Below are 22,972 nucleotides of genomic sequence, written 5' to 3'. Positions count from 1 at the left end.
CTTCATTGTCATTCACTATCTCCCAGAGTTTGCTCAAACTCATGTCCATTGAGTTAGTGATGCTGTCTAACCATATTGCTTACTAATTAATTATGGTGTTAAAACTATCTTAAAATTTAGTGTGAATAAAATCTGTCATTCTTTATATTTTAAAACTGCTACTGTTACTACTAAAAATGCCAACTTTAATGAAAAACACATAATCTTGAGTAAAGCCACAAAAAAATAATGCCAATTGAAAACCATATGGAATGGAATTGTTTCAGTATTTCTTTTTGTGTTCTCTTCTTACAGATTGAAACACAGTTAGCAGAGTATCATAAATTGGCTAGAAAATTAAAACTTATCCCTAAGAGTGCTGAAAATTCCAAAGGTTATGACTTTGAAATTAAGTTTAATCCTGACGCTGGTGCAAACTGCCTTGTCAAATACAGAGCTCAAGTTTATGTACGTAATCGTGAGTACTTCAGAAGGTTTTTACGTGATATGATTGATGTCTGCTCATAATATTTATAACTAACAGTTTAAACTTCAGCAGGTCCATAACTCAGGACTAAATGTAGAAATAAAACACTGAAACTTGCCCTCTTTCTTCCTGGCAGTAGACCTCTGCTCTCTGTTTTACCTTACTCTTCGAATTATAAAGCCTCATCTTCCCTCTCCTCCTCTAAAAGATTTGATTATATATAAAGTAGATGCAAGGATTATTAAGACAAAAGTGAGACCTGATGCTTGCTCTCAAGTTGCTACTACTCATCTCAAGGGAGAAAGAAAAAATACTTTATACATGCTTTATTAGAAGTCTTTACAAGATATACTAACAAGATCAGTTCTTCTCAATTGAGAGAAGTCTCTACAGCAATGGTGAACCTGGAATGAAATCTTCAAAGATGAGATATTTATAGGGTGATCTGTGGAAAGGTTTCAGGCACAAGGACACACAGGAAGGCATGAAGTATAACAGAGCATTAAGTACCACCAGCGGCCAATAATCAGAGTACCGTACATAATTTTCAAATATGGCCAAGGATGTAATTTGAGGAAGAAAAATTGTAAATGCCCCCTCCAAATGTTAATTTTCAAAATAGTTTTTAATATAAGAATGTCAAAGTCTAAAACCGTGTGTCTTTTTCTCTTAAGAATCATTCATTCATTCCGTGAATTATTTATTGAGTATCAACTATATTCCATACCAGCTAGATGCGGAGATAAAATACCGAGAAAGAGGAATTCCCTGGTGGCCCAGTGGTTAGGATTCAGCATTTTCACTGTCAGGTCCAGGTTAAATCTCAGGTTGGGGAACTAAAATCTCTCAAGCTGCATAGCACACCAAAAAAAAAAACACATGTAAAGATACATTCCTGCTTTCCATATTGCAGATTATTGGCAGACAGATTTTGATTAAATATAAGCTCATTTTCAATAGAAAAAAATGCATCCAATGAACATTTAATTTTTTACTCTAATGTTTCTCAAACAGCTGCTTGGTAGGTAGGCAGATAAGAGTTTACTCACCTGCATTTTGAGTAGTTTGATGTGTTAGTGCAAGAAAACAATTTCTGGATCAAATTACTGTAGAAAAGATTACCCAATGCAAAAAGAATGCATATACTTAGAAAAGAAGAATCTTTTCTTTGCCCCCTGGAAATAGTTTTACATAATAATAGGACAATAAAAATAGCATCTGGAAGAGGCAGCCCCAACTGTCTACCAATAAGCAGTATTTGGAGAAAGTTTCTTAAAGAGAGTTAAGAGGCAACTGCATCCTTCAAAAAAGAACAGCCAAAGTTTAAGACTCAGCAAAGATTTCAAAAGACCTACTGAAAACATAGTAGGGTTTTGAAAACATGTAGAGTTTTCTTTTGGAGCGATGAAATTGTTACAGAATGAGAGTACCTTGTGAATGTACTAAATGCCATGGAGTTGTGTACTTTAAAAGAGTTGTGGGTGAGAGAACGCTTCCCTCCTGCCTCCCAGTTTTGGCAAGCCAACTTGAACAATCACCAGCTGGAAAACCGTGGCCACTGAGAAGTCCTGGGACATCTGACAAAGGCAGGCGTAAGCTAAGCTTTCTTACCTTGTCAGCCTCCTAGACCTCAGACTGAAAAAGCCGATGGAAGGGAAAGTGGTCAGAGCCCCTTTTCTCTCACTCTTCTGTTAAGTCCTGCCACAGGAACTCAGGAAAAGTAGACAGGGAAATTGCCCTCTCCCTGACAGGGTCCAGATCTTCCTCGTTCCTTCTGCAGCCTCAGTCCTACTTTGCGCAGCTTCTACATCCAGTCCTTGTTGGTGGACAGCCGTCATGTTTCAAGTCTTCTGCTATTACAACAGAGTTAGAATGAGGAGCAAAAAAAATGAAATAAAATTATAAGGCTAAAGAATTGGAAAGGATTAAGGGGAAAACGATGCATCTACAGAACAGAGCATAAAAATAAAACCTACATATAATTTGTTTTCAAGAAAGATAACATTAAACTACATGTACTTAAAGAATGTTTAAGCAATAGCAGTGAATTTCCAGAATAGAGAAGGCAATCTAGAATTTTGCAAGTATTAAAAACCAAAAGCAAGTTACAGTCTATAGTTACGGAAATTCCAGTACAATTAGTTTTATTTTCTTATTGATGGTGTAGTAACTTAGATTTAAAACACCGTGGCTTCACTTCTTTTCTCCAAAAGATTCCTCATGAGAGAACTTTTTGAAATTATATGTAACCGGCCTTCCTATGTGTTTTATAGGCGCCACTCAAGGAACTCTTGAACCAAACTGAAGAAGAAATTAATAAAGCTCTAAATAAAAAGATGGGTTTAGAGGATACTTTAGAACAAGTAAGTAATGAAACAGTTGTTATAAACAAACATAATGTTTTGTGGTTTCCAATTGGTGAGGAATGGATTTTTAATAAAATACGAAAAATGAGAGGTATACCCTTGACCTAGAAACACTTGAAGTAACTTTTTAAGTAACTTAAACATTCTAAGCTTCACATATCATTAATGATGAAGTGATATGAAACTGAGTAAATCTCCCTTTTGTTCTAATGGCAGATCACCTCCTATAACTTGAGGTGATTTAGTAATATTCTTTTTTATAGTAAAAGGAAATTGAGATGACTACCTTAGAAGTGAGTATATATCATTTGCAGTTAGAAGCTAACTAGCTATGATAGATAAGAGACTTCCCTTTACCAGATTCTTCATTCAGGACCATGGAATTCAGGGAGATTCAAGTTAAATGCCTATAAAATTCTGTTTCTGAAAGTAGGTTCAGAAAATTCCCGCTTCTGAGATACTTGAAACATACAATCACGAATATAGCTCAGAAAGAAGACTATTGTATTCAGTAACCTTTAGGGTGGGGTAAACTTTGTTATTCCCTGGAGAAGGAAATGGCAACCCACTCCAGTACTCTTGCCTGGAGAATCCCATTTGTTATAGTTGACTAAGAAAAGTTAAAAACTCTTCAAATACAAACAAAAGGTATTATTTACATGGTTAGTACCTAGTTGCTCTTTTAAACACTGTGGACTGTAGCCCGCCAGACTCCTCTGCCCAAGGGGATTCTCCAGGCAAGAATACTGGAGTGAGTTGCCTTGCCCTCCACCAGGGTATCTTCCCAACCCAGGGATCAAACCCAGGTCTCCCACATTGCAGGCGGATTCTTTACCGTCTGAGTCACCAAGGAAGCCCATTTGTTTATATAATACCAAACAATTAAAGCAACCCCCTAGCTAATTCAACTCTTTGAGAACTATGTGTTCTGGCTAACAGATTTTAAGATATAAAAGAAATCCTATCTTTTCTGAGAATAGAAGCTTGTTAATTTTTTCTCATCTGAAAATAAAATCTATGCATTTCACAAATAACTTTGAAAGTAACGCACTTTTTTTATGTTAACAAATTTTCATCAATACTTACTTTGTATTAGAAAGAGTTTTTCACACCTCCCACACCTAGAAAAAGTTGTTAGATAAGTGAAGAGTTTCATGATACTATTGTTATTATAATTTAGGGTTTCTACAAATGTATGGGTTTTGTGACTATGAAAGTGTGGGGAAAAGATAAGAATTAGGACTGCTGCCCCAGTGGTGATGGTTATTTGAGGTGAAGTGTTAGCCCCCTTCAGTACAGTTTCTCTCTGGATGGAGTGGGCAGTAAACCTGAAGACTCAAAAAAGTATGAATTTCAAACAATAGGAGCCTCTTGACTGAAATCTGTTTCAGACTACTTGAAACTTTTTAAAGGCTTTAGGCAGGGTAGGAAGGCAATTATGAAATGCCTACTGTAGTTTAGGTACCATGTCAGTGTCCCAAAGATTAATATAACCAAAGCTTATATGAAATATAAAGTCCCATTTGGAGAAGACTAACACATGCTATTATGCTAATCAGACTTGCCTTTTTTTTTTGTTCCTGCAAGATTCCTTTGGTCATAGAATAAAGTGGCTGAGAGGGAAGGCAACTGAAATTAAGAGGTTAAGCTGTAGTACTCAAGTAGGAAATTATGGAAATGAAGGGAGGAAACAAAGAAAGGGGACAGGTTGAAGAAATGTTAAGGAGGTAGGACCCAAGCATTTTGTGGCTGAATGAATGCTAGGAGAGAAAGGAGGAGCAGCAGTAACTTCCGTTTTTCTGGGGTGGGCAACATAGATTAGAAAGAAAATGAGGCTGGGAGTGGCCAGTGCAGTGCAGGAGGTGTTGAGCTTGCCTTCCATGAGAGACAACCAAAAGGAAGCTGAAGCAATAGATTGAAAACATAAAAGGGATACTGGGTCTGAAGCCAGGGATGTGGGTGACATTTCTTAGAATGTGTAGAAGAAAGTGGCAAAAGATTGGCAAAGGAAGGAAGTAGAGAGAATAGTTGGAGAATAATCGGAAGATGGAGGATACACTGTAAAAGCCAAGTAAAGAAGAAAGAGTGACCCTAACTAAACTTACTGTGGTAAAGAGTTCACAGTATATGAGACGGATGTGAGAAGGGGCTCCCGTGGTGGCTCAGACAGCAAAGAATCTGCCTGCAGTGCAGAAGATCCAGGTTCAAGCCCTGGGTCAGGAAGATCCCCTGGAGAAGGGAACCCACTCCAGTATTCTTGCCTGGAGAATTTCATGGACCAAAGAGTTGACAATATATACATAAATCATCTTGCTGTACATCTTAAACCCATGCAATGTTTTTTTTTTAATTGAAGGATAATTGCTTTATAGTATTGCCTTGGTTTCTACCAAACATTGACATGAAACAGCCATAGGTCTACCCATGTAAACCCATGCAACATTATATGTCAATTATATCTCAATAAAACTAGAAAATAAGGGAGTGATCAGTGATGTCGTATGCTTCAGAGACTAAAAACTGAAACTCTTTTTAACTTTTATAGCTGGTTAACAATGTGATAGTTTCAGGTGAACAGCAAAGGAACTCAGCCATACATATACATGTATCCATTCTCCCCCAAAACTCCCCTCCCATCCAGTCTGCCACATAGCATTGAGTTCCCTGTGCTATGCAGTAGGTCCTTGTCGGTTTCTGTTTTAAGTATGACAGTGTATACATGCCCATCCCAAACTTCCTAACTATCCCTTCCCTCCATCCTTCCCCTCAGCAACCTTAAGTTCATTTCTAAGTTTGTGAGTCTGTTTCTGTTTTGTAAGTTCATTTGTATCATTTCTTTTCAGATTCCACATTTAAGAGATGTCATACAATATTTCTCCTTCTGTCTGACTTCACTCAGTATGACAGTCTGTAGGTCCATCCTTGCTGCTGCAGATGGCATTATTTCATTCTCTTTAATGGCTGAGTAATATCCATGGTGTGTGTGTGTGTGTATATATATATATACACATACATACATATACATATATGTATAGTGTATGTGTGTACATGTATATATGTGTGTATGTGTGTGTTGTGTATACATATACATGTATGTGTACACGTGTGTACATACATATACATACGTGTGTGTATGCACATACACACGCTACATTTTCTTAATCCATTCCTGTGTCTATGGACATTTAGTTTACTTCCATGTCTTGGCTATTGTAAACAGTGCTGCAATGAACATTAGGGTACTAAAACTATTTTTTGATTTGACAAGTAATTTAACCAAGTTAAGATGGCATAAGATAAAATAGCAGTTTGAAATAGTAAAGGTTAAACAGAATAGCAAAACTAATCAATCTGATAAGTACTTTAAAATAATTCCCAAAACCACTCAAGAAAAAATGAGAAATGGATACCCTATAAATATGGAGGAAATTTAAATTATGAAATAATACAAAAATCTATCTTTAAGAAATTTTGCTTATAAGACTAGTTTAACCCTTATACCACAAAGATACCACAAAAGAAGAAAAACCAATCACACTTATGGATATAAGTATAAAGTTTAAATAATAGCAATTAAAATTTATTTAGCAAGTATTTTTTTAAGAGTCTGCTATATATGCCTGTACTATAATCGGTTTTGGTGATATAATGTCTTTCTTTGCAAATTCTTATTTGTTTGGAAAGGTGGGCATGAAAACAATTTTAACAAATTCATAAGATTTTTGGAGTATAAATACAGCATGTTGTGGATTCTCAATACACCTACCTAAGATAAGCATAAGTTCTTTCTGAAGGAGGTGGTAGATGAGCTGAGTTGTGAATAACAAGTAGGAGTTGGCCAGTGAATACACAAAAGGATACAAACACAGACAAACATACCTGCCTCTGAAGGCCAAGACACCAAAGACCATGACGTGTTAAAGAATTACCTTGAATATAAGTAGGATAGGGAAGAAGCCTGGAAAAACAAAAACCTAATTCTGAATAGACTGACTTGTTCTTACTTACTGGTAGAATTTTTATTCTGTAGGCAGCAGGTACCACTGAAGGTATTTTAAAACCTGTGTATCTTAGTAAGCTTACAGTGTTGACATTCTGAAGAATACTTCAGGAGGTACATGTGACTGGAGACATACAATTAAGAGACCTAACAGTATCCTGAGCCGTAAATGGTTAGGAGGCAAACCAACGCTATTGCAGTGAGGATGGCGAACAGAGATTTAAAAGTTAAAACGGAATTCCCTGGTGATCCAGTGGTTAGGACTCTAAGCTCTCACTGGTGAGGACCTAGGTTCCATCTCTGGTCAGGAAGCTAAAAATCCTGCAAGCTCTGCAGCACTGCCAAAAAAAAAAAGATTCAAGCAACATTATTTAGTCATCCACTTGGATGTGAAGGTTAAGGAAGAGAGCGAGATTAAGAATGTCCAGGAGTCCAACTTTGGTATACAATATTAAAGAAAAGTTATTTAAGACACTTGTTAGCAGTAGTAAGTTAGACTGTATTCAAGAGGGGCTATTACAGTGGAGTTTTGTAGTAGGTGAACAGGGCTCATCCCAAATGCAACAGAGAAAATGGGAATTTATAGCCAAGGGGCAGGGTGGAGATCAGCAGTTGGCAATATCAGAGTTGGGGTATTCTGTCTAAGCACCATCCTAATAGGTTTCTTTCTGAAGGCCGGCCAAGGTGACGAGTCATCACCTGGAGCATGGCAGGGGATGAGGAATCTGATCAGAGATTCAGGATGGGAGATTCTGGTTTAAGTGACTTGGGCAGGATTCTTGCTTAAAATTGGATAACACAATGACAAACATGAAAGCCCAAGGGTCAACCTAATTGAGAAGAGTTCAGAAGATCCTGAGTAGTTTGGTCAAAAAGAGATTCTTTGTCAGTGACGATATTCTATAACCTTGATGAAAAATATGAAGAAGGTTGTAGAACAGAATTTCAGGCTGGGATATGCTGTTGCAAGTCTCTGGGACATCAAAGTAGAGAATGTCCAGTAGGCAGTTGGAGTTTGGAAATAATATAGATACAGGTAGATGTTTTTAGCTTGCATGTAATTAACAGCCAGGAGGTTCCCCAGGTATGAGAATGAGCAAGAGCTCTCCCAAGTGAGCAGATGAGAATAAAGCCAAAGAGACTACTAGGAGAACATCCAAAGTACAAGCAGAGAAAGAGAAATCTATTGAATTAGAAGGATCCCCACCCCCACCAAGACTTAAAGAGGAAACCGGGAGTTTCCATGATCTTAGAGACCAAGGAAGAAAGTTTCAATAGGGAGTGGTCAGTAATCACAGATCTTACTCAGATTAAGTCTGAAAAGCACACATTGGCTTTAATCATAAAGATGTTCCTCCTGACATTTGCAAAAGCAACATGAACCAGAGGAGCCAGAAAGCATGTTACTGTGGAGTGTAAATGGTGAAAAGGAAGATACTATAATCTGAATAGGTTATTCTTCATGGGCTGCTACAAATCTATTGCAGACGTTTGAATCCAAGGAAAGGTGGTGAAACTGTGGCTGAAAAGTGGTGTGTGGGAAAGGTTTTTGGTTTTGGTGTGTGGTTTTTTTGTTTTGTTTTTATGGGAGAGGGTTGTTTGGTTTTGAAGATGAGGGGGAGAGTTCAACGGGAAAAGGGTGAAGTTTAAAAAAGCAGGAACAAAAAACCTTGATGGATTTGTGGTATGAAGAAATACAAAGGCATGAGATCCAGAAAAGAGCTGAAGAGGTTACTTCTGTTCATGAAGAAAATGTGTGCCCTGCATCCTTAAACTAACTGGAAGGAACAAGGAAAGGTCTCGTGTTGGTTGGTTGGTTGGACGCAGGAAGTGACGGAATTCCAGTCTGGTGGCTTCTATCAATTATAGAAGGAAAAAAATCATCTGATTGATGATTTCTTTGTTTATAAGTGACTTGAGAGCTAAGAAAGAAGGGAGGGAGGGAGGAAGTCAAATATTAATAGTTCTTAGGAGTTGCAGAATTATTGGCGACTTATTTTTAATTCCTCTCCTGTTTACTGCAGTGGAATGTGTACTCGTAATCAAAAGGGGGGGGAGGAAATGTCTAATTAATTGGTAAAACTGACATGGCAAGAAGTGCTACTCAGTTAAAAGTAAACACATTTGACCAACCATGAGGGCCTAGTAGAAGTTTTGGTTATTAGAGTATCAATTTTGGTCTTACTGCAAGTGAATTTATTGAAACAGTTTGTATGCTTCAGAAGTAGCATCTTTAGATTGGAAGCAGTTTATAGCTTCAGTAACTGGTCTTTAAAATGTGAAAGGCAAGTGATATAGAAAAAGTCCTTGGAGTTCATTTTGAGTTCTGGGCATATGCTAGTTAAATGATCCTGAGTAAACTGCATTCTTTCCAGCCTACTTTTCACTCTCATGAATAGGAAAGGAATGTCCCTTTTAAGGGACTTTGGATGACTGAATGAGAAGTACTGTGTGCAAGAAAACAAAGTACTATACTGCAAGCTTCTTAAATAAGTTTAGTCATTTTACTATCCTACCTTTTACCAAATAACAATAGCTTCACTAAATTTTTCCCAAATCGTATGTTTTGTTTTAAATTTATGTATGTGTAGAATAATCCTTTTAAAGAAAGACATCAACTACTTTGTTTCCTGTTGCAAATACTATCCTCTTGATCTAGCTGAAAAACATTCTGTATTACCAGTATCAACTGGTATCAGCTCTTGTCAACAGGAAATGAAAGAAACACTTTTTTTTTTTTTTAAGAAACACTTTTTTTCTTCCCCGTTTTGGTTTCAGCAGATCTTAAAGCTCAAACTTGAACAAGATTAAATGTTAACTTGATTACTCTTTGGAACAATGCATTGACTATAACCAATTAGCAAATATTATCAAATAAAATCAGTGTGAGTAGTTCTCTTTAACATCCCAGAAAGTGAACACACAAATGAAAGCCACATAACTAAAGTAGATAAAAATCTAAATAAAGTTAAGACTTCAAAACGGCAAGGGAAGGAGTGGGTGGGACGAATTGAGAGAGTATCATTGACAGAAATACACTACCGTGTGTAAAATAGATAGTAGGAAGCTGCTGTATAGCACAGGGAACTCAGCTTGGTGCTCTGTGATGGCCTAAAGGGGTGGGATGGCGTAGGAGGGAAATGATACATGTATACATACAGCTGATTCATGTTGTACAGCAGACACTGACAACATTGTAAAGCAAATTCTGTTCCAATTTTTAAAATAAATAAAAAATAAAACCTATCCATTAAATGAAAGAAAAAAACCTAGAGAGCAAAACAATTTATATTTAAGGACTCTCACAGCTACAGAAAAATAGAAAAACAGATATTGGTATCTTTATTTTACTGAGAAGCCAAATATTTTTATTCCTAACTAATGCCCTGCTATACCATTCTGCATTTAAATATTATATATATATATTTTAAAATGCCTTCTTGAAATTAACTTTTCTTGGAAAAATATTAAATTTGTATGAGATGAAAGGTAAAAGTCCACAAGAACTAGAAGAAACAAAATGGTTGTTGATTGATAATACAAAAGTTTTATAACTTATTAAAAAATTTTTGATGTATAGTTATGATTTCTCAACCAAAGTTTTATTCCTCAAGTTAAGTACGATGATCACAGAAAGCAGAAGAGGTGTACGAACTCTGAAAGAAGAAGTTCAAAAGCTGGATGATCTTTACCAACAAAAAGTGAAGGTAAGAGTTTTGCCCATTTGTTTAGGTTCTCCAAAGCCATGTTGATAGACTAGGCACCTGTTCCAACATCAAGCTTAAATCTTTGAGCTATATCTTATATCTTGTCTACAGTAGTCTTCTTTTTCAAAGTTTATTGTAAGGAGTTATTTTTTTTCTAAAGAACTTTTTTCTGGAATTCTGCTATTTTACCATAGACCATGTTTAATATTCCACTACTACTTTTACATTTACATATTCACATTTGTGATTCGGTATATTTCCTATATACAGGCTTGAAATTACTGCTAAATGAATGCAGTATAGGCCTGTTCGAAAGGTCACATTTATGTTTATAGTATAAAATTTCCAAAAGACCCTTTAAAGTCTTACCACGTGTAAAGCAGTAAACAGTCCTGTGAATACAATGATGATGCAACCTGATTTTTTGAATGCTTGACATAAATGTGTTTTTTTTTCATCCCCCTGGAGTATATAGAATGTGAATATTGAAAAAACATAACTGTGACTTTATCCTGATAGGAAGCTGAGGAAGAGGACAAAAAATGTGCCAATGAGCTGGAGTCCTTGGAGAAACACAAGCACCTGCTGGAGAGCGCAGTTAATGAGGGCCTCAGTGAGGCTATGAATGAGTTAGACGCTATTCAGCGGGAGTAAGTTCATCTCGCCAAGATCTGTGATGTGTATTTTCTGTTTAATTATTTAACATTTTTATAAAACTAGACCTGGTTTATTTGCTTGGCTTTACATTATAGAGCTGGTCTAGGGAGGAGGAGGGTGAGTAGAACCGAATGAAGCCGAGCAGCTTCAGATACTTCCCTGGATGGTACATTCTTCTCCCGTGACAGCTGTTGTCCCCTGTTACCCTTCCAGTCAGAAGAGAACTGAATAGTTACAATCCATAGGCTCTATGTTAATTTATATTCAAATACACTCAAAACACTAAAAAAAAAAAAATCTTTCAGTCTGGAAAGACAGTCCTTTAAATTACTCTCTCTGTTTCCTTACTTGTAGCCTAGGGATAGAAAAGTCAGGTGAAGGTGTTGGGGGCATATAGTTTTTGTTTATAGTTTGACTCCGAATGCCTAAAAGTAGGACTCCCAATTCCGACCTCCACTCCATCTATATTTAGTGTCTTGTCCCTGAAAGCATTTATATTTGTAATCCTTTTGGAGATTCAGGTAAACAGTATGTTCCCAAGTTTTATCTGTTAAAGCATGAAGGTTTGGTGCTGTTTGGTGCTGTTGTTTGCATGAGATCTTTGGAAATGTTTTTATTTCTGTTTGATTGCAAACTGGACCTCTGTGAATTAGACAAAGAGCAAGCAGAACATAGACAACCACAGAGTCTCTGTCCTACAGATACCAACTAGTCGTGCAGACCACAACTGAAGAGAGACGGAAAGTGGGAAATAACTTGCAGCGTCTTTTAGAGATGGTTGCTATACATGTCGGGTCTGTGGAGGTAAGTGTGTGAAGGTCTTTCCTACAATCTAAGAAAGCTTTTTCAAACTCTGATGTATTTCTTTTGCTTCTGTAGAAATTAAATGATAATTTTTATTTCTCTGGAAAATATGATCTAGTAAAAATTTATCAGAAGAGTCCTACATAGCAGTGTGTATTTTGTAGTAATCTGTTCTACATAGGTTTTTAACTAATGAATGACATACCCATATATTGGTGTGTGATTCATCGATGAGAGAAGCACTGATGCATGCTACAACGTGAATGAATGTCAAAACCATGGTACTCGGTGAAAGATGCAAAAGTGCACATATTTATGACTCACTAATAGAAAACGTCCAGGAAAGGCAGATCCGCAGAGGCTGAAAGTAGATTCATGTTGCCAGGGGCTGGGGTGGGAATAAGGGCAGATGGGCACAAAGATTGTGGTGAAGGTTGTGCAACTTTGTCACTTGATTAAGATACTCTTCTTGTTCCTTAAGGCATGTTTGTTTTCATTGAGTTATAAATACAAAAAATAGCATAGCCCTTAATAAAAAATAAGTAATCTGACTTATTTGCATAAGCAATATACAATGATATTTTATTACATCCAACAGTATATAATGATGTGGCAGGCCATATTCTACACACCAAAAACATATTAGTACATACAAGATTTTATTAAGATGAAAGCATGTTTTAATGACAAATATTTTTCCTGTTACAAAGCAAGAGTCAGCTGAGTCAGTCTGAAGATCAAATTGGCTTTATTCAGTGATTCATGTTTTGGGCAGCATCCCATGTGGCAGATAGAAGGGAGCTCCAGAAAAGACAAGGTTTTAAAAGTCAGAGGGGGTGGGACAAAGAAGTCATAAATTTAAACAGGGTTATTCAGGTAAGGTGGCAAGGTCACCTCCCTTTGTGGGACAGAGGTTCTATTAGGCAGATGACCTCACTGGTGCTAACCAGGAAATTCCAGAAGGACCAGTTAGGATGACATTGCTGGGGAAGGTTGAAACTGCAGTTAGACTGAGTATTAAGTCCCACTTAGTGATGTAGGCTTAGCTAAAATGATTCCATTTTGAGCCTGATGTTTCTTTTTAACATTCCTTCGTGTTAATTTCATAGCTTCCCTGGTGGCTCAGAGGCTAAAGCGTCTGCCTCTAATGCGGGAGACCTGAGTTCGATCCCTGGGTCGGGAAGATCCCCTGGAGAAGGAAATGGCAACCCACTCCAGGATTCTTGCCTGGAGAATCCCATGGACAGAGGAGCCTGGTGGGCTACAGTCCATGGGGTTGCAAAGAGTCGGACACGACTGAGCAACTTAACTTCTAACTTCTAAGCACAGAATAAAGTATTTTGGAAACATGAAATTTACCTTATCTCCACCTTTCAAGTAGCTTGAAGGTTTAACAATAAAACTATCCCTGTAACCTGCTGTGCAGAGCCCACAAACTAAAATAAATTGCTAAATCTAAAGGTCCTTAGAAATGCACTAGGAGATAAAGTTGGGGGGGGAGCTCATAATATCACATTAAAAGGTTTTCATTTGGTAGACAACAGAGCATATGATCTTCTCTCCTTTCTTCTCTCCTGAATGACATTGAACTTCTGCTCACTTGCTGGCCAGTGCTCTTCTCTGCTTAGTGGTAAAAACTAAGAAAAGCACTCTGCAATACTGCGTCAGAAAACCTGGGTTCTACCCACATCTTCCTAGTTCCACCACTCAATGTCTCCGTAACCTTTCATGGTTCCTTGTTCAAGAGTTATTGTTCGTCTGAAATACAGACCAGAAAATGATTTGAGTGGTTACATTTCTGGAGGTCGGAAGTCTTTTTAGAAGTCACAAGTAGTCCTTGAGTTGTGGTCTCTTCCTCCATCTTCAAAGCCAGTAACCCAGCATCATCTGTCCTCTCTAACCTCTCTTTGTCCTTATGCCTTCCTTCTTTGAATCCCACACAAGCTGATTCCTTCTCACAAAGACCCTTACAATTACGCTGGCCCCACCAGGATCGTGCAGAATTATCTCCTTTTCTCAAAATCCTTAACTTGTTCACATCTTCAAAGTTCCTTTGACCATGTTACATAGCATTCATAGGTTCTGGTGATTAGAGCATGGACAGCTTTTAGGAGTCTCTTCACCCTTTCACACCTGGGAACAAACAAAAATTCATTAACAGTAAAATGGATACGTAAATGTTGGTATATTCATTCAATAGAATATTATATAGCAGTACATGAATAAGCTATAGCTATACAAAAGAAGCACAGGAGGGACTGACCAGGTAGATGCGAGAGTATTCTGTTTATTCTTATTACAAATGTTGTGCTCTTACTTATAGATTTCACAATTAAACACTTTAAAAGAAACTGATGTTTTTACATTAACAATTGCTAATTGTTTCCATTAGAAACACCTTGACGAGCAGATTGCTAAAAATGATAGAGAGTGTAAAGAATACACATCTGAAGATCTCTTGGAAAACATCAGAGAGATTGGAGACAAGTACAAGAAGAAAGCTGCTCTAATTCAGGCTCTTGATGAATGAAGATAAAGGGTTGATTAAGCAAGAACTTTATTAACAGTGTAAATTTTGAAGTGTCCTTTGTAGGTCTGAAAAATCTTTAGCATATCCTATATCGCTCCTTACAATGAAGTCTTATGACCACATCTTCCCAAGCCTGTGAAATATTTTTATATCTTTGCTAAATCTAGTCATTTATATCTTTTCTAAATCTATGTAGAACCTGAAATTATGGTGACTTGTTGTATTGTTATATTTAGATCTGAAAGACCAGTTGTATTATGTACCTGGAGTTAATAAATTGCCCCAATGCAGTGTTTTTCCCCTGATTTCTCTGCCTAACTTAACATGATTAGAAAAATAAGTATTTTGAGTATAACAATTTCAAAGTATAATTAAACCAGGAGTCAGCAAACTAATTGGGCCAAATCTAATCACCCCCATTCATTGATGATGACTGCTTTCCCCTACAAAAGTGTAGGGATTTCCCTGGTGCTCCAGTAGTTGGGACTCTGTGCTTCCAATGCAGGGGGCACAGGTTCAATCCCTGGTTGGGGAACTAGGCTCCTATATGCCACACAGTGTAGCCAAAAAGAAAAAAGAGCAGAATTTATTGTGCGTGACAGAGCAGATGGCCTGAAAAGCCAAAAATGTACTATCCACCCCTTTACAGAAAGTTTGCCAGCCCCTGGGGTAAACTACACAGGTTGGCGCTGACCGACCGACTGAAAACCTTTCCTAATCAATCTGGACACATGGTCAGACCCACTCTTTATCCAGAGCTGAGAAACTAAATTTCTTTCTGTATCCATACTATCTTTACTCTGAATTTTTCAAAGCCAAAGGATGTGGAATGTGAGAATCAGAAGAAATAATCTTGTTCAACCCCTCTGGTTTTAGAGATGAAAATTTATTCCTAGAGAAGTTCTGATTTTCCTCAGACTGTGCCTCTTAGTGGCAGAAGCCCCCCTCAGCTTCCTGAATCTGCGCTCAATCCTGACCACAGGAGCCCGGAAACATGAATGTTTTGGATGGGGAGGGGGTCACGCTGGAAAGTGAGGTTTTAGGAACTTCCCTAGTGGTCCAGTGGTTAAGAATCCAATTTATAGTGCAGGGCATGTGGGTTCAATCCCTGGTTGAGAATCTAAGATGCCACATACTGTGGGGCAACTAACCCAGTGCCACAACTACTGACACCCAAGAGCTCTGGAGCCCGTGCTCCACAAGAGAAGACTCCACATTGCAGCTAGATAAAGCGCTCACACTGCAACTAAGAACCCACCCACTGCAGTGAAGTGAAAACCCAAAATAAATTTTTTTTAAAGAAGCTTCTTCAACAGGTCTAAATTGTTGGGAATCTCCTTGAACTGGCATCCACCTCCAGTTGAACTTTCTATTCCTTTTATTCCAACTCCAATGCAAATCAGAATGAAAAGCATGATAAAATGAAACATAAGCAGTAAACAGAATGAGGCTCAGCAGATAAAGAATCTGCCTGCAATCCAGGAGACAAGTTCAATTCCTGGGTCAGGAAGATCCCCCAGAGGAGGAAATGGCAACCCTCTCCAGTATCATTGCCTGGGAAATCCCATGAACAGAGCCTGGTGCGCCATAGTCCATGGGGTTGTAAACAGTTGAACACCATTTAGCAACTAAACACACATATATACAGAATGGAATGTCTTTTAGGAAGGGCAGGGAGAGGCATTCAGCCTGGAGTGTCCAATCAAAGACAAGTCATCACTGGGAGATAATAGGTATGGCAAGATTAATGGTTACCAATGTATTCAAAAATCTTGACTGACATCTAATAGAACTTTATTCAATGATGGAAACGTTCTGTCTAACCAGTGTGGTACCAACCATATGAATCTACTGTGTACTCGGATGGTATATATATATGACAAAATACATACTCAGGGCTGTGCCACTCAGAACATTGTATGGAAACAGCATCAGCATCACTGGGGAGCTCGTTAAAAATGCAGACTGTTGGCCCCACCCCAAACCTACTAAATCAGAATAGGCACTTTTTGCAGTGTATTGACACAGACTTACGTATTAAAACTTTTCTTAAGTTCTGGCATATATATATGTGTGTGTGTATATATATATATCCTTCCATAAAATCATCCTCACAAACTAATGAATATATCCATCACTGCTAAAATTTCCTTGTGGCCCTTTGCAGTCCTTCATCTTGCCCCTACCTGACACCTGCCTGACACCCATCCCCAGGCAATCACTGATCTGCTTTCTGTTACTTTAGTTTGCATTTTCTATAAATAGAATCATATGGTATGTACATTTTTGTTTCTTTCATAAAGCTGTGAGGTCCATGTTGCAATAGTTCATACCTTTTCATTGATGAATAGTGTTCCATTGTATGTATATATTGAGTTTGTTTATTCATTTACCTGTTGATGGACATTTGGATTGTTTTTAGTTTGGGCTATTTTATAAATAAAGTTATTACGAGCTTTCCTGTACAGATGTTTGTATGGGCATATCCTTTCATTTCCCTTAGGTAAACACATAGGGGTAGAATGGCTAGTTCATATGTAGCAGGTGCATATTTAACTTTTGTGAAACTTAGAAAAGGTTTCCGAACATGGTCCCTCCCTGCAGTGTATGAGCTGCTTATGTCCTTAGAGTTGTATGGTTTTAATTTAGTCATCCTGAGGGTATGTGGTCCTATGTATTATGATACTAATTTGCAGTTCCCTCTTGATGAAAGTGAAAGAGGAGAGTGAAAAAGTTGGCTTAAAGCTCAACATTCAGAAAACGAAGATCATGGCATCTGGTCCCATCACTTCCTGGGAAATAGATGGGGAAACAGTGGAAACAGTGTCAGACTTTATTTTGGGGGGCTCCAAAATCACAGCAGATGGTGATTGCAGCCATGAAATTAAAAGATGCTTACTCCTTGGAAGGAAAGTTATGACCAACCTAGACAGCATATTAAAAAGCAGAGCCATTACTTTGCTAACAAAGGTCCGTCTAGTCAAAGCTATGGTTTTTCCAGTAGTCACGTATGGATGTGAAAGCTGGACCATAAACAAAGCTGAATGCTGAAGAATTGATGCTTTTGAACTGTGGTGTTGGAGAAGACTCTTGAGAGTCCCTTGAACTCCAAGGAGATCCAGCCAGTCCATCCTAAAGGAAATCAGTCCTGAATATTCATTGAAAGGACTGATGCTGAAGCTGAAGCCCCAGTACTTTGGCCACCTGATGCAAAGAACTGACTCATTGGAAAAGACCCTGATGCTGGAAAACATTGAAGGTAGAAGGAGAAAGGGACGACAGAGGATGAGATGGCCTGAGTTGGATGGCATCACCAACTTGATAGACGTGAGTTTGAGCAAGTTTTGGGAGTTGGTGATGGACAGGGAAGCCTGGCATGGAGTCCGAGTCAGACACAACTGAGCAACTGAGCTGAACTGAACTGAATGTTAACTTTAATCACTTGGTTTGGATGGTATCTGGAAGATTACTCTTTCCCTGTAATTAAGAATTGGGGAGGAGGAACTTCCCTGGTGGTCTAGTTGTTAAGACTCTGCACTTTGAATGCAAAGGATGTTACTTCGATCCCTAGTCTGGGAACTGAGATCCCACATGCCATGTAGTGCAGCAAAAAGACAAAATGAGGGGAAGGGTACTTTCTGTTGTCGTTCAGTCATGTCTGACTCTGCAACCTCATGGACTGCAGCACACCAGACTTCCCTGTCCTTCACTGTCTCCTGGAATTGAGCTATATAAATATAATGTTTGTCATCAAGCTTTCACTTACTAGTTTCAACATCAGTATGTCCTGAATGAATCATTACTGTGTTGCCAAAGATTGATGTTTTAATTGAGATATAGGTGGCACATAGTTTAAAGTGTGCAACATAACGATTCGACATTTGTATGTATTGCAAAATGACCATCACAATGAGTCTAGTTAACATCTTTCACCGCAAGTAGTTACAATTTTTTGTGTGTGATGAGAACTTTTAATACCTACTCTTTTCAGTTCAGTTCAGTCAGTCATGTCCGACTCTTTGCGACCCCATGCAGCATGCCAGGCCTCCCTGTCCATTACCAACTCCTGGAGTTCACTCAGACTCAACGTCCATCGACTCAGTGATGCCATCCAGCCATCTCATCCTCTGTTGTCCCCTTCTCCTCCTGCCCCCAATCCCTCCCAGCATCAGAGTCTTTTCCAGTGAGTCAACTCTTCACATGAGGTGGCCAAAGTACTGGAGCTTCAGCTTTAGCATCATTCCTTCCAAAGAAATCACAAGGCTGATCTCCTTTAGAATGGACTGGTTGGGTCTCCTTGCAGTCCAAGGGACTCCCAAGAGTCTTCTCCAACACCACAGTTCAAAAGCATCAATTCTTCGGCACTCAGCTTTCTTCACAGTCCAACTCTCACATCCATACATGACCACTAGAAAAACCATAGCCTTGACTAGACGGACCTTAGTCAGCAAACTAACATCTCTGCTTTTGAATATACTATCTAGGTTGGTCATAACTTTTCTTCCAAGGAGTAGGCGTCTTTTAATCTCATGGCTGCAATCACCATCTGCAGTGATTTTGGAGCCCCCCAAAAATAAAGTCTGACACTGTTTCTACTGTTTCCCCATCTCTTTCCCATGAAGTGATGGGACCGGATGCCATGATCTTCGTTTTCTGAATGTTGAGCTTTAAGCCAACTTTTTCACTCTCCACTTTCACTTTCATCAAGAGGCTTTTTAGTTCCTCTTCACTTTCTGCCATAAGGGTGGTGTCATCCGCATATCTGAGGTTATTGATATTTCTCCCAGCAATCTTGATTCCAGCTTGTGTTTCTTCCAGCCTAGTGTTTCTCATGATGTACTCTGCATAGAAGTTAAATAAGCAGGGTGACAATATACAGCCTTGACATACTCCTTTTCCTATTTGGAACCAGTCTGTTGTTCCATGTCCAGTTCTAACTGTTACTTCCTGACCTGCATACAGATTTCTCAAGAGGCAGGTTAGGTCGTCTGGTATTCCTATCTCTTTCAGAATTTTCCACAGTTTATTGTGATCCACACAGTCAAAGGCTTTGGCATAGTCAATAAAGCAGAAATAGATGTTTTTCTGGAACTCTCTTGCTTTTTCCATGATCCAGCGGATGTTGGCAATTTGATCTCTGGTTCCTCTGCCTTTTCTGAAACCAGCTTGAACATCAGGAAGTTCACAGTTCACATATTGCTGAAGCCTGGCTTGGAGAATTTTGAGCATTACTTTACTAGCATGTGAGATGAGTGCAACTGTGCAGTAGTTTGAGCCTTCTTTGGCATTGCCTTTCTTTGGGATTAGAATGAAAACTGACCTTTTCCAGTCCTGTGGCCACTGCTGAGTTTTCCAAATGTGCTGGCATATTGAGTGCAGCATTTCACAGCATCATCTTTCAGGATTTGAAACAGCTCAACTGGAATTCCATCACCTCCACTAGCTTTGTTCGTAGTGATGCTTTCTAAGGCCCACTTGACTTCACATTCCAGAATGTCTGGCTCTAGATGAGTGATCACACCATCGTGATTATCTGGGTTGTGAAGATCTTTTTTGTACAGTTCTGTGTATTCTTGCCACCTCTTCTTAATATCTTCTGCTTCTGTTAGGTCCATACCATTTCTGTCCTTTATTGAGCCCATCTTTGCATGAAATGTTCCCTTGGTATCTCTAATTTTCTTGAAGAGATCTCTAGTCTTTCCCATTCTGTTCTTTTCCTCTATTTCTTTGCATTGACCGCTGAAGAAGGCTTTCTTATCTCTTCTTGCTATTCTCTAGAACTCTGCATTCAGATGTTTATATCTTTCCTTTTCTCCTTTGCTTTTCACCTCTCTTCTTTTCACAGCTATTTGTAAGGCCTCCCCAGACAGCCATTTTGCTTTTTTGCATTTCTTTTCCATGGGGATGGTCTTGATCCCTGTCTCCTGTACAATGTCACGAACCTCCATCCATAGTTCATCAGGCATTCTATCTATCAGATCCAGGCCCTTAAATCTATTTCTCACTTCCACTGTATAATCATAAGGGATTTGATTTAGGTCATACCTGAATGGTCTAGTGGTTTTCCCTACATTCTTCAATTTGAGTCTGAATTTGATAATAAGGAGTACATGATCTGAGCCACAGTCCGCTCCCGGTCTTGTTTTTGTTGACTGTATAGAGCTTCTCCATCTTTGGCTGCAAAGAATATAATCAATCTGATTTCGGTGTTGACCATCTGGTGATGTCCATGTGTAGAGTCTTCTTTTGTGTTGTTGGAAGAGGATGTTTGCTATGACCAGTGCATTTTCTTGGCAAAACTCTATTATTTGCCCTGCTTCATTCCGCATTCCAAGGCCAAATTTGCCTGTTACTCCAGGTGTTTCTTGACTTCCTACTTTTGCATTCCAGTCCCCTATAATGAAAAGGACATCTTTTTTGTGTGTTAGTTCTAAAAGGTCTTGTAGATCTTCATAAAACCATTCAACTTCAGCTTCTTCAGCGTTACTGGTTGGGGCATAGACTTGGATAACTGTGATATTGAATGGTTTGCCTTGGAGACGAACAGAGATCATTCTGTCGTTTTTGAGATTGCATCCAAGAACTGCATTTCGGACTCTTTTGTTGACCATGATGGCTACTCCATTTCTTCTGAGGGATTCCTGCCTGCAGTAGTACTCTTTTAGAAGCTTTTAAATATATGATATAGTTTTATAAACTATAGACACCATGTTCTAATTAAGCAATTAAAAAATTTTCTAGTTCTAGAAATTTAAAAATGCCAAAAAGCAATGTTTAAATTTCTATTACTTACTTCTACGTTAATTAGTTGACATCCTACTGTAAGAAAGAACTTTTCCTTCTCTATTTATTTGTTTATATCAGTATGAACCCATGGATTCTTATTTTAATCAATGAGTTGTAATCTGTAACTATCGTCATTTATTTTGATGTTTAAAATAAACAAGATGGACATTCAGAGGGAGCGGTAGCCAGATCAGTCTTGGTAGGTGGGAGTCTTTGCTTCTGGATCTACACAGAACTCTCAGATTTGACCAATGGGAGCCTCTGCAGGCTGGCTCCTTGTCCTTTTTTGAAATTTCTCCAACACACTTAGAGCATTTCCTTGCTTTCCGGCACAAGGAAATGTTCCAGGTCTGTTCTATACTTTCCCTGCCTACTCTGCAGTCACCCATTCTCTGAGGATGCCAAGTGTGTTTTAATGGACAGTAATATTTGGAAACCAAAACTAACACTGTGTGTGTTGATTGTACCTAAGGTGCCAATACATCTGGGTCATCTCCAAGTAGAGAAGTAGAAAATGTAAGTATTCATATACATAAAGACATCTATATTTATATCTGTATTAATATATTAAAAGCCATGAATTCACACAGATAGCTCCAGTTCCAATCCAACACCACACACGTGCTTGATTATGGGAGCCAGAACATAGGCCAGATATTCAAGAATTCATTGGCCTAAGGCCACTTTTTAAGAATGTGGGATTTAACCCCCTGGAAAGGACCCCAGGGGGTGGGATGAACTCACCACTCTTAGGAGGCTGGATAAGATGATGGGTTTTTCTCAGCCAAGTGGGAATGCCTAGGTTGCTCTGACAGAGAAGATAGGAAGAAATAGAAAAATCTTCCCTTGTGTCTTAGTGGTGAAGAACCGACCTGCCAGTGCAGGAGATATGGATTCAATCCCTGGACTGGGAAGATCCCCTGGAGAAGGAAATGGCAACCCACTCCAGTATTCTTGCCTGGAGAGTTCCACAGACAGAGGATCCTGGCATGCTGCAGTCCACGAGGTCATAAAGAGCCAGACACGACTTACCAGCTGAACAACAGTCGAAGAAAGTGAGCTCCCTGGAATACGTAATTTGAAGCCAGATGGGCCCCCAGTGTTCCACAGGAGGACCCCAAGGACACCCCATCCATGGAGTCCATGAGGACCACCCTGGTGACAGGGGGAGCTACATCACTGGCGAGTTCAGTGCTGGCTCCTCTGCAGGCTGGCATGACAGTGAGAAGGGCAGACAATGAGCTCATGAACATCCAAGGGGATAATGGAGCTCCACAGTAACAAAGGCAGGAGGCTGCCCTCGGGGCAGAGAAAGTCAGAAAAGCAGTCGAGGGGGCTTAATTTGAACATGCCGTGGAGCTGGTTAATAGAGATGGGGTGATCCTGGGGCAAAAGAGAAGGACAGAAGTTCCATGTAGGTCCAGAAGCAAAGATTCCCACTTACCAAGACTAATCTGGCTACCGCTCCTAATGAATGTTCATCTTGTCAGCCACAGAGACCAACACTGTGCCCCTGGTATAGCCCTATCGCTTGTGGTTCAGTCGCTCAGTCACGTCCAACTCCTCGTGACCCCATGGACTGTAGCTCACTAGGTCTTTTCTAGCACTATCACTAGAGGAGACTAGCTGGCCACTAGGTGGCAAATTGACCACACG

The 22,972-nt window shown here is 39.0% G+C and overlaps 1 protein-coding gene across 1 annotated transcript in view; it reads left to right on the top strand.

Moving 5' to 3' along the window:
• Positions 1-14,835, top strand: part of NDC80 (NDC80 kinetochore complex component) — a 34,698-nt gene extending 19,863 nt beyond the window's left edge. The window contains exons 12-17 of the mRNA XM_040264686.1: positions 295-447; positions 2,740-2,829; positions 10,447-10,539; positions 11,059-11,189; positions 11,898-12,000; positions 14,393-14,835. Of these exons, the coding sequence (XP_040120620.1) occupies positions 295-447; positions 2,740-2,829; positions 10,447-10,539; positions 11,059-11,189; positions 11,898-12,000; positions 14,393-14,530 (708 nt within the window). The 3' untranslated portion in view covers positions 14,531-14,835. The remainder of the gene's footprint in view (positions 1-294; positions 448-2,739; positions 2,830-10,446; positions 10,540-11,058; positions 11,190-11,897; positions 12,001-14,392) is intronic.
• Positions 14,836-22,972: the final 8,137 nt, after the last annotated feature.

This window comes from Oryx dammah, unplaced genomic scaffold (genome assembly GCF_014754425.2).
Source record: "Oryx dammah isolate SB20612 unplaced genomic scaffold, SCBI_Odam_1.1 HiC_scaffold_22, whole genome shotgun sequence".
Lineage (NCBI taxonomy): Eukaryota > Metazoa > Chordata > Mammalia > Artiodactyla > Bovidae > Oryx > Oryx dammah.
The sequence above is the reverse complement of the archived record's forward strand: the minus strand, read 5'-3'. Positions and strand labels throughout refer to the sequence as shown.